Raw genomic sequence first — 18,191 nt, forward strand, 5'->3', positions numbered from 1 at the left:
TGGCCTTCCACTTAAGAGGCTCCTTTTTAGCTTGAATTCCACTTGATTTAATTAATTATGCTATATTTCACTTAAAGTCAGCATGAATGAGGTTCCACTAAAGTACATATCAAATGATGGCTTGGCAGCTGTGCTGGGACAATTGTGAACATGGATTGAAAATTTAGCAATCAGTTCAATGCACCCGAAATATCAGGCTATCTAATCTTGCACAAGCTCTGTGAGACATTTCATACTGCTGCAAATAAGTCAGATAACCAAGCATGTCCAGAATTAGGCGTTGAAGTACAGTAGATCCTCACTGATACGTTCCCATTCGTACGATTTTCCTATTTCATATGCTCAAAATCGCGCGTATGAAAACGTACTATAGAATTTCACTGTTTCCCTTCTGGTTACTATGTTCCCTATTTTCCAGTTGCTATCTTCAAAATTGTGACAAAATTAGTCATATCATACGCTTGGTAATCAACCGATCATGCGCTCACGTTCAAGGCGGTTGAACATTCTTTAAGCATAACTGCTATTCGAGGAGAACCATCTGGAAGCAACCAAGGAAATGACTCCAGCTCCTCATTGCCACCTATGAACTGGATTTGTTAACTCTTTTCCGCGCTTAGGATAAAGCAAATACGGATTGACTTTTTCGAGAACCAGAAAGGAGCTGTTCATACTTGATGCCAAGAAATGCTAACCAACACTATGCAGTGAATAATGTCAACTGGAATGACTTCATACCTCAGTCTACATTTCAATTTTTCAAAACTTGTTCATGGATCATGGATCATGGAATTTCCCAGATAATATGGTTTTACTGTATTTTGTTGGTTACTATAATGATGCAGAAGAGGTCCTCTATGCTGGCGTTGACAGGAATTGCTGGTTATGCATGTTTTATAAAGGTTGTTTCACATAAGTTTAGTGTATTTGCTTCTTTGCTGTCCTCATTCTTCTTTTCTGTTTTTTTTTTTTTTTTTTTTGTAGTGTAACTTTTAACTCTGGATTGCACCTTGTCTGGTCTGCACCATGTGATAAATAAAATTGATTAAAGTAAATAAATCCAGGGCCAGTGCAGCCAACTTTGTGAGGCAGTATTGTGGTGGGCACTGCATTCTGATGTTGTCCGTCTCTATTTTTTGTTTGCCAGCACCTCGGTTCAGCACGCCATCGCGGCAGGGCCGTAGATCGGGCCCTCAAGTGAATGGCACAAATTCGCCAGCTCCAGCAGCTCACAGTGCTCATCATCGGGACATATCAAGGCCTCGAACAAATGCAAGCACCGAAGTGAATGGCACCAGTTCACCGCCACCAGCGGATCAGAGCTCTCACCATGGGGTCGTACCGAGGCCTCAAACAAGTGAACGCTCTCAAGGGAATGGTGCGAGTTCACCAGCGTCAGCAACTCAGAGCACTCACTATAGGATCATATCGCCAAGCGACGACACAGCCACCAGCAATGTGGTAATTATCACTAACCTTCTCCTTTTAAATTTAAGTGCCCTTTTCCAAAGCAGCTCGTTTTGCAGCATCATCTGCATCTCCTAAAGTTTAGGGAGGTATACGAATCACAGGGTCACAAAAAAAATTCGTATCATCCGAACATTCGTATCATCAAAACGAAATAAAGTAAGTGTGCAGAAGCATGCTAAAGGTAGTCGCACAGACCTGTTTACATCCGAGGTTTATTACAGTGGCGCGGTCACAGCTCGCGGCTCTCGGCGCACACAGCTTGACGGGCGATCGCGATGCCAAAGACGTGCAGGCCGCGTGCCTCTGCGGACTTCTCGCAGCCTGTACAGCATGACCGGAGATGGCGACATTCAGTCTGCGCCGTGCCGCAGACTGCTCGCGATGTGTACAGTGTGACTAGTAGTCGGTGAAGCACGCGCACCTGCCGCATGCTTCACCGACTACTACTCACGGCTGTGCAACGCTGCAAGCTTTTAACTTTTTGCAGCATGGAAAACTATTGCAATTGCGAAAGAGCCATATCCCCACTTAAGGCAAAGTATGACCTTACTTCTTCTTCTTCATCATCATCAGCCTGACTATACCCACTGCAGGGCGAAGGCCTCTCCCATATTGCTCTAATTAACCTGGGCCTGTGCTAGCTGCATTCATTTGACCCTTGCGAACTTCTTCACCTCATCCGCCCACCTAACTTTCTGCTGCCCCCTGCTACGCTGTCCTTCCCTTGGAATCCAGTTTGTTACCCTAAGCGACCATCGGTTATCCTCACTTCGTACTACATGCCCTGCCCATGCCCATTTCTTCTTCTTGATTCCTACTTTACAGTATATAAGCAGTGGCAAGTATCACTATTGCAGCAGTCTTGCACATTATTGCACGCAGGGTTTTAGGGTTATGCCATAGGCGAGCAAGGTGTGAGCTTTGCTTTTAACTGTGGGCTTAAAAGTTCTCCATGGAAAGTGAGTTTTCTCTCTAGGACACTAATATCAAAAACAAAGAAGCCAAAGGTGCATGCAAACACGCTTAGTGCAACAAAATGGTGTGCCCGCCGACCTAACCACACCAGGCAGTGGCTTCGGCTGCTGTCAGTGAATGGCCACAACAGCCATAACGTCAAAATTGGGTGCAATGCGACTGGCAGGCAGCATGTGTTCAACTGCACTGTAGTTGTGGTTCGTCCTGACAGCACACTTCATGGTTTAGAATTCTTCCAATTATCTGAGGCGCTAGAAAATTAATTTTGAATTGACCCCCAAACAAAAAGGATGTGGAATATTTCTGCATGTTGACAGGAATTAGACACATATAAGCGTTTTTCTAGCGTTTATGCAAGATTACAGAGTAGAAAGGGTCAGCATGAGAAGGTTGACAGAAGGTGGTCTTACAGTTGATACAAAATTTATAGGCCAACCGCGTCTCACCTACAGAAGGGATGCAGGAAGAAAGTGACCCTGGTCGCACCTCGCTCGTCTTTCCTCATAACATTTTCCCCTTAGACTTATTTTTATGACACAGTAGTAATGATTAAGGACTTATGCATACAAAAGTATAACTCATAACCCAAATTTATTTTTCCTTTCTAGTTATGCTTTCTATGTTAGTCGCGGGCCTGGATGAAATGAATTTGCTTGTAGACCTCTTAGTGCGAGACGACAAAAAGACGCCTGGTAATAGCTAAGGGCCGGTAACAATTAAGGCATGGCTGCGACTCGTGAGACTGGTGTCACACTTCATTTGTCGCAACTTCAGCGCCAACTTCAGGGAGCTCAGAATGGGAATGTGGTCTTCTCAAGTACCCTCCAGACCATCTAGTCCATTCACCAGCAATTTATGTGCTTCAAGGGTGATAGTATATCAATGGGAAATGATGGATCCACATAAGAAATCAGCCAAAACTCACTTAGTGGGTTGTAGTTACCCTTGATGTTTCAGTAATGTGCTAGAAACATTTTTGCCCTGTTTCTGAAAACCTCATTTTTGGTGCATTCGGTATTTTAGAAGAGTGATATTTCTTGCTCTACATCAGCTATTGTTGTATTTTTTTCTTGCTTTTACTTTTACAAGGTGCTGCTCTATTTAAAAAATTTTGAAATGAATAGTTTTTTGAAGTCAACTAAATTCCCTCTTTGAGTTCCATCCTTGAAAAGCTGTAGCTTTCATTCGATTGTCCTTTAATGTTTATTTATCTATGTTTGCACTTCTTGGTTATGGGGGATTGTTTATATATGTGCAGTCGGACCCGGATATATCGAACTCGAAGGGGATCGCGAAATAGTTTGATATATTGATAATTCGATATACAAAAATCGACTTGAGACGCCGTGTGCGATCGTGAAAAACGATACCATATTTGTCGCGTAATCAACTCACTCGCATAATGAACCCACCCTCCACTTTTTCCCCCGAGAATTTGAAAAAAAAAAACAAAAGAACTTTAAGGCAGGTTCACATGCAAGTGATTGAACAAACTCGGCGACAAACGGCAGCGATAGAGCGAAAAATTTCTAAATTGTTGGAACTGCGTCGCTCTAGCAGCTGCGATATCTCAAAATAGGTTTTTGCGTCTCTGCGGCAAAAATCGCAAGCGTTTCCGCTTGCACGTGAAACAGCCAGTTGGTGGTGCGTCCCTCCGTTTCGGCTGCCGCACCCATAGCTTATTTAGTGGCAGCATTTTAAGATGCTGTGCAGCGATAACATTACGGCGTGTTTATCTTTGATAGCTCCTGCGGTGATGAGGAGTGAACTTGGCAGAGTGCCAGTAATGGCTTGATGCACAAGCCTGGTTCGATTTATCATACCGCGCTTTGGGGCGGGCATAGTCCGCTGGCACAGAATCATTGGAAAGCGTGATAGCTGCAAATGCTGTTTGAAGCGAACAATGCTAAAAGGCGGTGTCATGATCGCAGCTGACCACAAGTTTTCGACTGTCGCAAAAAGAAAAAAAAATGCCGTTTTTTAACGTGCGCAGCCACCTTAGCTACGCTACGCCGCATGTTCAGTACGACAAGGAAGGACGGCTCTCGCAAAAAAAAACATCTGCTGCTTCTTAACGTTCACAGTCGCCATGGCTTACATACTTTCAGCACGACACAGTATGCGCATCGCACGTCAGCCGCCGCGCGCAGGTTGTTCTGTGTGTCTGCCACGGGCCGAGCATGCGTATTGCATGCTGCTGCGAACGAAAACCGGGAAAAAGAGAGAAAGCTCGGCAGAAGAACGGGCATATCCTTTCGCTTCGCTCTATCGCATTTTTTTCCCTCTCTCGAACTCCACGGCTGCACTGGCTGCATCTGCTCCGTACCAAACCTGTTCCCTCTCGTTCCTTCACCATATGGCTTGCAAACATCACATGCTGACTTGCGACAAACTATCACCGCAGATGCTCATTCCTTTGGGGAAGGGGTGCGGCACTGGCTTAGACCAGCCGTTGCCGAACTGTTCCCTCTCATTCTTTCCGCGTGTGGCTTGAAAATGTCATATGGCAGACGGCCAAGGGTGGTGTTATCATCCTTGGGGATGACTCACCTTCCAGTGCGTGGTGCAGAGTTCGATTTATTGAGCAACCAGTGAAATTGATTTCGCTTTTCAACGCAGCTTTCCTATACCTTTACATGGGATTTTCAAGGGGATATTCCGTGAGTTCGATATAACCAAAATTTGAATTATCCGGGTTCGACATATCCGGGTTTGACTGTATAGAAATCTTCTACACAAGTTCTAGTGTTTAATAGCCACGCTTTCTCTAAACAAAAGACATGCTTTTGTTGGTATAACTAGCTGTCTTTTTTTGAAGAAAAACATTTACAGTTTTTGAGTCAGCACATAAATATGCACAGAGGATGAAGGTTTCTTGAAAATATGTCCCAAAACAAAGTAGGCCTCCCAGAGCTAGAGCTAGGGCCGCCGATACCTTATGTAAAAATCAGTCCGATGAGGTGAGGCGTCTGATGTTTGAATTATTTGTCATTTTAGGAGCCAATTGAGAGTGCAACACTTGCTGATCTAAAGGATGAAGATGAGGTAAGCACGTGTTTGCATTGTTCGCTTTTCTGTACCTTGACACTTGCATGTCGTCCTGTAAAAATGGTGATTTTGGAAATGCCCAAAGTGGCACTGAGAGCATGCTCCGTTTCACGAGCTCTTTATGTTGCAGCATGGAAGGTGGGGCCGGCCTGGGCCAATCACAATTGAGAGCATAGAATTTTGTTTCTACTCTTTTTGCGCTACGTGGAACTTGTGTGGAAATGTGTGCTTACTTTCTGAGCTGTGGCGTGGGCAGGAGTGACACTTGAAAAGTGATGATGTAATGTGGTAGGTATTGATGGTGTGGGCAAGTGGTGCTTTTAGGACGCATTTATACTCCGACTTATGCACGGCGATGCCACATTATCCAAAGCGATACCCTCTACACCTCGGCTGCGCTTGGCCACCAACAGTTTGGATGGCTTTTGAGGGCTCCAACCGCTGTGGACAGGTGTGACCGTTAGGACAGGCGTGACCGTTGGGACCACTAATTTCAAGTCGGGCATCATGCCAGACATTCTGCGCATGCGCACCGACAGCGACACAACGCTCGTCTATGTCCGCGCGGCTGAATTGTGGGGGGTCATGTTCTCGGCAGGAGTGGCGTAGCCAACCTGTCGTGTCCGACCAATGCCGCCACCCGTGCTGTGAGAATGTCGGAGTATAGTTAAACCTCGGTATAACGAACTTCAGTATAACGAAATCCTCGATTAACGAAGTTACAAGGAATACGATTGACGACCCATTTTTCGAACACCCAAATTTTCGGACATGCTTGATTATTCGGACCTTTTCCCGACCCCAGGACATACCTTATAAAAGTCAATGTATTACGCTGCTCGAAATTTCAGACACTTTAAGAACGGTTATTTGATTTTTCGGACATTCCAAGCGTCAGCCGGGCCAACTGCCCCACATTATGAGTGGTGTCGCCGCCATCTTTTTGTTTACTTTTTTCTTTGATAGCCTCGAAACCGGTGCCGGCCTTTTTTTTTTCTTCTTCTTTTTAGCGTGATCGCTTCGACTGCCTGTTCCTCTGTGTTTGCTATGCTTTTCACGTACGTTGCCGAGCGTACCCAGTAGGCCTAGCCGTGGTCACGCTGAAGCGAGAACTGCGTTCTGTCGCAACTGTGGCTCGCATTCAATCGAATCGGCTTCAGTTCTTCAAGAAGCTGTCATTCAACGGTGTCGGTATTGTGATCCAGTGGTTGGTGGTTGTGGTGTGCCTCGACAGGGGGAAAACCTACTTTGTCGATTTGCTTGAAGCAGTTAGTACGCTCGCCGATATGTGCAAGTCTGTAGCACCCACAACGCTGCGCAATTGCTTCCGCAACGTGGGATTTGTGCTGAATGACGAGTCGGCTGCCTTGGACGAGGAGAGCGTCGTCGAGCAGCTGTCAGGCAGTGAGCAGCTTATTCACGACCTTCGCACTGCTGGTGTCGAAATTCCATCGGCTGTCTCGTTTTCAGAGTTCACAGACATACCACGAGTTGGAACTGTGCGAAATTATTAAAATTAGAAATTATTCGCCAAGTACTTGTGGAGTCTGAGAGCGACGTCGACAATGACTCACCTGCAGCAGCGCAGCCGACGCAAGCTGAGCTGATGCAAGCGAAATTCAGGACCTGTTAGCACGGCAGCGGAGTGCGGTGCAGAAAAACATTCTTGACTTTTTCCGGCCTCAAAGTAAATAATAGGCAATAAATTGAGCTTTTTTGGTGCACATTTGTTTTTTTCGGACTGCCCGATTTTTTGGACATTTTCGTGGTCCATTGAGAGTCCGAAAAATCGGTCATCGACTGTACATCACACAATGCCCATTGGAAACCATGTGTATTTTACCTCAATATAACGAAGTAAATGTTTCTATAATTTCATTACAACGAAATCTGCTGACAAATTTTACGACAAATTTTACCCAGAAGGACAAAACTTTCGCAGAGGAGACGACGGCCAAAGGGAAAAGCGCGCGATACTTGTGTAACTCACGCAGATGGGCCTCCTGGGGAGCGCGGCATTCGCTCCCTACAAGCAAGTGATAAGCGATAAGCCGCTCCCCCGCCTCCCGCTTTTAGTGCGTAGTACTACTAGCCGCAATCACTGGTTTCACCGGTGTCTGTCCGAAGCCGTGGGCTCACTGTCGCGGGGGGGATTCCGAAGGGGCGGCCAAGTTTATTTATGACTTTCGCGCGGGTGGTCGCACTTCAGAAGTGATGTAGGAACACATGGAAATGGGCGACGCCAGCGGTTCGATCCGTTCCGATTCTCGGAAAAGTCTCGCTTCGACCATGCCGTGAAGGAGGCAAGCCAGAGCAGTTAAAAAGCACAGCGTAAGCGCAGTGGTTGTGGGTTCAGCACTAACTACTGTCTCACGGTTTGAGGGGAAAGGGTGCGGAAGCCATAAATTGTGGCTAAACACTGGCTGGGGAGAATGCACGGCCGAGGGAGCTGCTGTCGGTGTCTTCTCGGGAAGATGCATGGACGCCCTTTGAAACCGCCGCCCTTGCGCAACCGACCAAGGGCAGTGATCGGAATGTTTGGGCCTTAGGCTTGTGAGTTGTTTGTTTTGGAAGCGCAACCGTCGGCGCTGTTTGTCTTTGTGACTGCTGGCCACCTCTTGCGTGAGCTTAGGGAAGATATTGGAGAGAGTGTAAATCGAAGATGTGTGTGATAATGCATGAAAGGTATAACGTTGATAAGCGGTACTATGCACCTACTTCGTATTTGATTAACTATTCAAATCTATCCCTCTGTCTTTTTGCTTCGTCTCAAATGGAGAAGAGCGGCGGCTCCATACCGTCCCCCCCCCCCCCCCCCCCTCCCCTCAATTTCTGCTCTGCTCACCCCTTTGCTAGGACCCAAAGAAACTCTTCCCCGTGGCTTATGCGTCAGCGTGCACGCCTGTCTGTTATCCCTTTCTCGCGCTGGCCACCGCTTCGTTTGTGCGCTGCTTGCCGCTCGATCGGTTTGCCTATTCCGACTCTCCTTCGCTTTGGTAGCTTTGGTTTCCTGTGTGCATTGCCGCAGCAGCTGTTTGTGCGCTGCTTTCTGCTCTATTCGTCGATTCTCCTCTACGACTCTCCTTCACTTTGTCACTGCCTGGGTCAGCGTCTCTGCCTGGGTCCTTCACAGGAGGACGCAGGCAGTGACACTGACGCTGAAGCCCCAAGTAACCGTGAAGTGCTTGACACAATAAACGTGCTGCGGCGCTACGTAAGTTTAACAGGACAGCAAGAAGCGATGCAATCTCTGTGGGATTATGAACACAGCGTGAGGTCATCTCTGATAGCTGAGCAGATGCAAAAGAAGGTCACGAATTACTTTCAGAGGAAATAAAAACGAAGTCCTTACAACTGGCAAGTGCTTAGGTAATGTTTCCGCGTGCTAGGCACGGAATTTCGATACAACGAAATTTCATTAAAACGAAGTAAACTGCCGATTTTTACAACTTCGTTATATTGAGGTTTAACTGTATAACAAAGCCTTTAGAGTGCGTGGAGGAGCTGGATCATGGGGGCTTAAAGACGTGCCTGCATTGCCCTATCGGCACTCTCAGAACTTGCGTGTTGGCTTAAGGCTTCGATGCCTACATAGTAGCTTAGAAGAATGCTATCATCTAGCTAGCCAGCAACATTTGTAAGAAATATAGCAGGTGCACTAATTATGATGAAAACAATAGCGTGAAAGAAACACAAGGATGGAAAGAGAACGCAAACACGCGCTGTCTGCATTGTCTTTCCGTCCTCGTTTCTTTCGCGCTATCGTTTTCATTGTGAACATACACAGACTTGCCCAACTTTCTGCGCTGCTTACAAAAATTATACAGAGTAAGCTTGGCAAGGTCAGGAAATTTTTGCGTTTTTGTTTTGTTTTGTTTTAGTATTTAACAGTGGGCTTTAACTGTGGTGAAATTTCAGTGCCCAAAGTAGCTTGTCTTGGTTCCTCTTGCAGTTTTCTTCATATTGCACACTTGCCCTCAGAGCTGGCTTTCTTTCTCATTGTGTGTGCAGGTTGATATGGGCGGAGGAGTGTGCATCTCGCGCAGGAAATGGAATCAGCTGTTAGCAGCGTCGAGAGACTCCCTCTTTTGCAAGGGCGCGGTGAGGCTCCTCTGGAGTACGTCAGAGCTGAAAGATCGCAGTGTCACGGGGCAACCTTGTCGGCGCTTCGGAGGAGAAGGAAAAAGGGCCCTCACTCCTGTGAAGCTGAAAGCTGTGGGAAGTAAGTGCAATCGTCAACTGTAGTTTTAGAGCCTGTTCCACCAAGCGAATGTAGCACACCTCATAAGTGAAAGCTGTAGTTGCCGCTGGTTACAGCTTAAACCGAGAAATTCAGAATGCTGTAGCCTATCTAGTGACAGTGCGAAAAGCACATCATTGGCAATGTTTTGCTTTGTTTTTAAAGGTGCACTGGAGAGAGCATAAAATGGAATGAAACTAAGGGTGTAAAAATATTCGAAATTTCCAACACAAGTCAAATGCATTGGTTATTTGATTTGTATTTGAAAAACTGATATAGTATTCAGGATTTGACAGAAACGTTCTCACTTTGGTTTCATCTCAACTGCAGGCATTCCTTGTACACATGTTCATCATATAAAATTACTGTGACGCAAACAGTTTTCGGCAGGTGTTGCAGGCCCAGGCAGCTTTCAGTTATAATTAGAACATTTTTTTCCAATCTCTTAAGGCCAAATTGGCTGGGTTCACCGAATTGCAAAGTTTGAAGTTTGCTGTATACAGCAGCGATATGGCAGCTCTACCCAGTTTCATGTTAGCCCTTCCTTTTCAATATGAAATCCTGTATAAAATAAACTAGATTTTTCATTTGGGCATACACTTTTGTGCAATTTAGTTTATATTTATTTACAAATACCCTGTGAATTCTAAAATAAACAAGACAAACAGTGTTTGCTATTTTTAATTTTCTATATATATATTTTTTTTTCTGATCAGATATTTGATGGTCCAAGGCCTTTGTTTTTTTTTTTTTGCCATATTTATGTTTGATAATTTCGATATTGGCATGCCTCTACTTTTATGTGCTCTCAAATTCTGCGGGAGCACATGTCAAGGCTGTGAAAATTAAAAAAACTAGGTTGTGGCGCATACAAATGATCTTCTTTCCTCTTGCGTCTTGCTCCCTTGTAACGTCTTTCCTACAGGTTGGGTAGCGAATAGGTCGTTGCTCGGTTAACCTCCTTACCATTCCTTTCTGTTGCCTTCCTCTCTCTCTCTCTCTCTCTCTCTTGGGTTGCCATGCTCTGCCATCATGCAAGAAGCGAGCAGACGGCAGGTTGCTATGTACCTGAACTCCTTGTCTGACTAGTCTCAACTAATGGTAGCCAGCCCGCTTCTTTTCCTAATTTGCCCATGCTACCTGTAGCCCTTCTCCTGACTAGCCCATTTTTGGTGGCGGTGTAGCTAGCTTCAGGTTGTAGCAGTTTTTTCTTGCAGTGTGGTTTTATCTTATTGCATCAATATATATTTACAGGCATCCAGCTCTATTTGTACGAGTAAGAGACTTCTGTTCTTTCTTTTAAGAAATCTCGCTTCTGCTTTTCTTATGTCCTGTAAGATTAATTTGGCTGAAATGGAGCTGAGCTTAAATTTTCTAATTCAGCGATTTAAAGTAGTGTACATCCGGAAGCTGTTAATGCGATGGCATCAAAAGCCTGTTTCTCTGGGAAATCCGACTTGGGTGTTGTTGGCGCTGTGAGCGATAATTCACGGGCATGGCACTGGCAGGTGATAGCTGGGAGCTGACATGGCGCCACGTGACATGGTATTTATGTCACGGGGTCTGTCTTTGTTGCATATTATGGTAGCTTACGACTGTGTAATAAAGAGTTGTTTGTAGATACTAGAGGCACCAATTGTGGGATTGGTGATTTAATGAGGGAAGGGGAATGTATGCGATCAAGGAACCAGTAGGGGAGCCATGCACAAAGGGCTTTAATACTGTTGCATCATACCCTTGAAGCAGAGCTTGAGTGTCCGCCTTCCTCAATCTGCATTCATGCAAAGCATGGCTGTACAGTCGAACCTGGATATATCGAACTCAAAGGGCATAGTGAAATAGATATATATCGATAATTCGATGTACAGAAATTGGCTTGAAACGCCGCTTGCGATCATGAAAAATGATACTGTATTTGTCTCTTATGAATCCACCCTCCGCTTTTGCCCCCAAGAATTTGAAAAAAAAAAAAAAAAAGCGTTAGTCAGTGGTGCGTCCCTCCGCTTCGGCCCTCGCATCCCAAGCTCATTTATTGGCAGCACGCCAAGATGCTGCGCGACGATACCATCACGGCGTGTTTATTTTTTTACTGTACTTTTTATATTAGCTCCTGCGGTGGCGTGAAGTGAACTTGCCAGACTGCCCATAATGGCTTGTTTGCACAAGCCTAGTTCGATTTATCACGCCGCACTTGGGACGGGCAGAGTGCACTGCCACAAAATCATAGGAAAGCATGATAGCTGCAAATGCCGTTTAAAGCGAACAATGCTAAAAGCCGGTGTCATGACCGCAGCTGACCGCGTGCTTTCGTTGATTCATAGGTTAAAGAATGGCCGACTCTCGCAAAAACAAAAAAGACACTTCTTAATGTCTGCAGCCGCCATAGCTTACGTTATGCTGCACGTCCAGTGTGACAAGGATGATCGACTCTCTCAAAAGAAAAAAGAATTCTACCGCTTCTTAACATCCGCAGACACCGTAGCTTAAGCTGTGCCACACGTTCAGCACGGCACAAGGCGTGCATCGCACATCACCTGCTGCACACAGGGTTTACAACACACACTGGAGAAAGCGTCCGACGTTCTGTCTGCCACGGGCTGAGCTGGCTTGTCTGCGCATGAATAGTGCGTGCTGCTGTGAACGAAGACCGGGAAAGAGAGGAAGGGCAGAGAGACAAACTGCAGAAGAATGTGCACATTCTTGCCCTTCGCTCTATCGCATTGTTTTCCCTCTCCCGAACGCCACGGTTGCATTGGCTGCGTCTGCTTTGTACCGGTTGTTGCCGAACCGGTTCCTTCTTGTTGCTTCACGCTCATGGCTCGCGAAAGTCACATGCTGGCATGGCAAACGATCACCGCGGATGGGCGCGCCTTTGGAGAAAGGGCTGCTCTGGACTAGCCGTCGCCGAACGGTTCTCTCTCATTCCGTGTGTGGCTTGAAAACTTCAGGCGGCAAAAGGCCGAGGGTGATGCGATCGTCTTTTAGGAAGGCATACATTCCAGTGCGTGGTGCAGAGTTGGATATATCAGACGACCACTGAAATTGCAGTTCGATATACGACGCAGCTTTCCTATACTTTTACATGATTTTCAAGGGGATATTTCGTGAGTTCGATATAACCAAATTTCGAATTATCCGAATTCAATATATCCGGGTTCGACTGTAGTACTCTGAATTGTAAGACTGTAGTACCCGTAACTGGTCATTGTATTTGTTTGAAAGTTTTCCATTTTTTTCTTTGAAGCTCGTCATTGCAAAATCTCAACTACTACAAGCCATGAATCATTCTTTTTTTTTTTTTTTTTTTCAGATGCATTCAAGGTGTTTGTAGAGAAGACACCAAGTCGCGTGCCATCAGCGGAGCGATTGAAAAAAATGAACTATTATATTTCAGAACTGCTCAATGATATCAAGAAGTGACGTGAGCACACACCATTTGTTTTTGACTTCAAAGGAGGTCGCAGCAGCTCGTTGTGCTGCACATGTACATGAATAAAAAGCAGATGTGCTTTCGCTGGAATACGTGTGTACTGTTTAAAATCACGTAGTTGTGTATGTAGCTGACAAAACTGCATAGCGGATTTGCACGTGCCTGTCTTGTGTGAGTTGAAATGAGGCAGGCACAAGTTTTGCATCCAGTATGCTCTATATCGCGAGGACCTGTGCATATTAGCTTCATGTCTTATAAACACCTGTACACACCATGCTTCATACCAGCGGTTGGGCTACCTATTGGCAAGCTCTCGAGGCCATCTGCCGCACTCTGCGTCTCTTTCTATGTGTGTGTTTGTTTTGATGGAGCGTAAAACATTGATCAGTGTGCGTATTCACGTTCGTGCAAGCCTTCACTCGCATGAAGGAACAAACTGCTACCTAGCTTGGCTGCTCAGTTTCAAAACTTCCAGTAAAGGACATTTCAGCCACTTGCCCGCTTTCACTCGCAGCCAGTGACAGTAATAAATAGCACTTGTTCGACGTGAGATGCCATCATTTTCATTATGTCCTCTGTTTGTTTATGTTTATGTTTAGAAATGTTTGTTACCTTTATTTTTTTGTGCTTTTTATCACTTCACGATCAGTGATACCCTGCTGGAATGGGTCACCGGTTAGGGCTCTTCGGGACCTGGATAAACACTGGCCATGGTGGGCACATTTTGGTGGAGGCAAAACACTAGGTGGCCGTGTACCGTATGTTGTCAGTACACAGTAAAGAACTCTAGATGGTCGACATTATCATGAGCCCTCCACCTCAAACCAGTCAAACCAAGTCAAACCAGTCACCATCACTGATAGTTTTCATAGTTGGGTGAGGCAGGTTCATTCAAGATTTGCAAGATGTGAAAGAACGGAGTGTATATTGTGTGCACATATGACAGGTTGCCTGCCTTTTGATGCAAGTACGCTTCTATGGGAAGCAATGTTTGCAAAAGGCGAAGGTCGGGTGTCCACAGAACAAGTGTGACAGATGCTACGCCTTTTCTTTCCTGTTAACCAATTATTATTATTATGCAAATTTGAGTTGTAAGGGGCTCATTCTTGCTGTATGTCTCGCGTGAAGGGTGTGGTTGTCGAGAACCTGTTGACGATGCCTTGGCAGATTGCATTGCACATGGCTGTGGACCTGCATCCCTCATGAAACTGGTTGTCGCCATAATTGTACACTGCACTGAAATGCAATCTCTACCTTTAAAATTGTCACTTCTGCCGTATGGATGTTGCTGACATCTTTCAAGGCTGGCCACACTATTTGTTGCACTCGCATCCATGAGCACTTGACAATCCTTTGCATCATTTGTAAGCAGTTTTTAAAGTCTATTCTCGATGATTCTGTTGCCTATCTCGAAGTTTTTTATTTTGAAGTTTTAAAATCCCACCAATTTTATGCACCATATTATTGGTGAAAATGCTCAATAATACGGAGCTTTATTTGAGCACTAGGGTTGTACAGACGGTGAAATTTGCAAATTTGAATAAAAAATATGGAGAAGAAATTCATTCAAATATCAGGTATATACTAAGTATGAAAAAAAATTAAGAAAGAAACGGGTAGGCAGATGTCCTTGCATGTATATATCTATATATATCCGGAGTGCCAGGGAATTGGGTCACTTATATTTAATAATAGGCTTTTTGTGGTACAATATGACATATGCATCATTATAATACCAGTGTTGTTGGACATCAAAAAAAAAGGTGGTTGATTGATGATTAATATAACGCAAGTTAGCTAATTTGATACTATACTTCGTCTCGCAAGATATTTGCAGCACTGCGAAAGGCAGAGGATTCGTCTCGCAAGATATTTGCAGCACTGTGAAAGGCAGAGGAGCCGTTGCAATCGTGCTCCTAAGTGCCTCTCGCCCCTGCGCACTATAATATGCTCCTACAGTCACCCCCGCCAAATCGGGGGGGCGAGGGGCACGTTGGAGCACAATTGCCTAATGGAGCCTTGCGCTGCCCTGGGGGCACCGTGAAAACGGTGCTAAAAAGCGCCCCCTAGGCGTCTGCTGGGTAGTACAAATCCCCGGCGTTTGCATTCGAATGCAAGGAGTCGGTATGAATCCATCGCTTTAATTTCTATTATGCATGAATTACAACCAATTTAAGGCGTTGAAAATTCTTTTAGGGCTGTCACGACATAAAAACAGGCAATAAATAATCCAACGTCAGGCATTATACGACATGCAGCAATCGGAGGCGAAGTCTCGGCACGCTGCCAGTGAATATAACCAGACGAGTGTCGCGTGAATTCATGGAGCTCTACCTACACGCAGCTAGGCTGAAGCAAGTGAATACACGAAACCGCAACACGGATAGGTAGCATAAACAGCCCCCTCCGAGGCACAAACAGTCCTTCCGATGGGCACCTTGAGCCGGCCGTGCATGGGCCGTTGGAGTTTGCATTCAATGCATGCATGTGAGCTTGTAAATTGATCCTAAGCTAGTTTTTGCTTTTTACGCGCCGTTTAGCTGACGTCGTTAGGTGCAGATATGAGAAGGCACGCTGACCTCGTTTCACTGCTAAACTGCTAATGGCCTTTGATTTATGTGTTTGCAGCTCTAGAGCCAGAGCTTTTGCCTGTTGGGAGCAGTGGGAACTTTGCATATTAGAATTAAGCGCTCTATCAGATCAAGAACGCACGGTGCATGACCGAAATGCTGTTGTCGGCTGCTTAGTAAATATATATATGCCACAAATGACGTCTATTACTATTTTCCCTTGAAAGTGAATGGTTGCTTTCATGGAGATAGCAAACGTTTTAAATAAACTCTAGTTTATCGTCCTCACCTTTCGTTGCTTGGCGTGTGCACGTGCAGTTCTTACTTACACAGCTGCCGAAAACAGCAGCATAACAGACGGTCTCGCTCTCGATCACAAATAAACACGCTATATAGCTGTACTCTATATATTTCAGCTTTGAGTCGGTGGAGAGACCAACTTAGAACGAACGGTTTTGTTGAAATTGTTAACTTTTTCGTGGCACCGACGCAAGCGAAAATAGCAACGGTGACAATGTTTCGGCACGGATGGTACACGGCAAAATCAAAGCCACATGCTTTGAACATTTCGCCAAAAGGCAGCCGCAGCATTTTTTTTTTCTTTTTTTTTTTTAATTTTAGGCTACTGCTGGTTCACAATGATGTCCATGATACATGATGACTCTTTTCACGCTCACGAAGGGGCAAAAAGAAGCACGAATCGACATAGAAAGCCTGCGAGATATTGGCTGCAGCATAGGCAGAGCCGCCGTTGTACTACCCAGTCAGGCTTTTCTTGGCCGCCATGGGGCGGCGCCACCCTACTCAAAACTCCAGCTCAAAATTGGACCGGGGTGCCTCTGCCTTAGTGCTGGAAATATCTTGTGAAATGATCATAGTTAGGTGCCTGGTGGCAGTAAGGGACTTGTATGTGGCCGCTATCAGTGACCATGTCAGTTTTTAGAATTTCAAAAAGCAATTTCTCCTGGCATTGTCACTCAATTATTAGCCAGAGTCGTGCCAAAATCTCTAAGAATCCAATTCAATCTAACCTTATTTTGTTGCTCTTAGAGGCATGATCGGGCTAAAAGTGATTGAAGGTGTGCGTCGTGCTAGTTTTGACTGGCAATGGCATGGGGTTATTTCTTATGCTTACACTGTGCACGAACTCTCAGAAATATCACAGACAAAGAGGGCACCTTTTCAGTGCCAAATCGCCCAGATATGCACACACCCAAAGGCTGAAGGAGGGTGTTGTTTGACCATCATGAACGAGCCATCGATGCATGCTCGCCAGAGAGCAGATGGCCGCTGTCTAGGCGGGAGCTGTCGCCAAATTGTAACAAGTCAACCACTAACATATTCAAACTGCGTGCCAAAAGAAAATGGCGGCAACGCATCGATCAGTTTGCGTTGGTGACAGTGGCCTAGTGCAACACTCGGTGGCGGTGCGGCATCTCTCAGCGCACGCCTGTAAGCCTGATCAGCCGTGTGGAGGGGTTGCTTGCTCGGAATGTTATGGTAGTTATGCAACCTGTAATGTGACAATACAAAATTATTTCAAAAGTATAAGTCATGTATTGATGCATGTGCCAACGAAATGCATGATGGGCATTGGCACCTAATTGGCTAGGACTTGAGGAGGGTTGAAAAGGTCGTGAAATAACCACAGGTCTAGCTATAAAATTGCACTGCCCCCCCTCCATGTTGAAATAAGTAACTTGAAAACGCAAAACTGGAGGAGCCTTTTGAGAGGGTGGCCGCATTGCACAAGCAATAAAATGATAGTGAAGTTTTGCCAGCCTGCATGGAGGAGCAATGCTAATGTAAGCAAGGATAATGCTGACTGGTGGGACTGCTTTTAGAAAGAAAAATAAGACCCGTCTTTTGGGACTGTGGGAAAAATGTGATTTTGTTGGGTATTGGAAAAAAAGTTTTATTTTTAAAGTATTTGCATCATCTTCCTATAACACATATCGAATGTAGGTACAGTCGACTGTCGAATTCAGCCTTCAAAGGACCAGAAAAGAGGTTCAAATTAATCGAAAATTTGGTTAATTGAATTGGCCTGAAAAACTGCCACAAACCATTTGCATCCCGTTAGTATTCTCTAACGAACACTTTTAAGATGTTTGCCTGCGTTTGAGATGAAACCAAAGTCAGAACAGCGGTTTTTCCTGCATTCTTAAAGTGGTTTACTTTGTGCACACTGTCGAGAACGATGAAGATATGCTCCAAATCCGCCTTTTGCGGGAGGATGTGGCGCCTTCATGCGGGAGCGGGCGAGAAACAAATTGGACGGCAGTGTAGCAGAAGACGCGAAAGCGCACCATACGAAATGGCCACGCCAACGCAGGTAGAAAGCGAAAGCTCCCCCCCTTTTTTGGCCTCGGGGCAGAAAGTAGTGACAGTGATTGCAGTATATCATGTTCACGCAGTATGAGGGAATGTACCGCGTTTTCCGCACTCAAATACTATC

General features: G+C 45.4%; 1 protein-coding gene across 8 annotated transcripts in view; it reads left to right on the forward strand.

Moving 5' to 3' along the window:
- The window catches only part of LOC146178826 (uncharacterized), a 76,274-nt gene that overhangs the window by 25,222 nt on the left and 32,861 nt on the right, over positions 1-18,191 (forward strand). For 3 of the 8 annotated variants that reach the window (XM_084578574.1, XM_084578575.1, XM_084578576.1), the window contains 4 exons: positions 1,148-1,461; positions 5,443-5,490; positions 9,505-9,715; positions 13,044-13,253. The exons of the other annotated variants lie outside the window; for them this stretch is intronic. In XM_084578574.1, the coding sequence (XP_084434700.1) occupies positions 1,148-1,461; positions 5,443-5,490; positions 9,505-9,715; positions 13,044-13,153 (683 nt within the window). In that variant the 3' untranslated portion in view covers positions 13,154-13,253. Of the gene's footprint in view, positions 1-1,147; positions 1,462-5,442; positions 5,491-9,504; positions 9,716-13,043; positions 13,254-18,191 lie in introns of those variants that run through there. 8 annotated transcript variants of the gene reach the window in all.

This window comes from Amblyomma maculatum, chromosome 9, assembly GCF_055883805.1.
Source record: "Amblyomma maculatum isolate TAMU_Amacu chromosome 9, ASM5588380v1, whole genome shotgun sequence".
In the NCBI taxonomy this organism is placed as follows: domain Eukaryota; kingdom Metazoa; phylum Arthropoda; class Arachnida; order Ixodida; family Ixodidae; genus Amblyomma; species Amblyomma maculatum.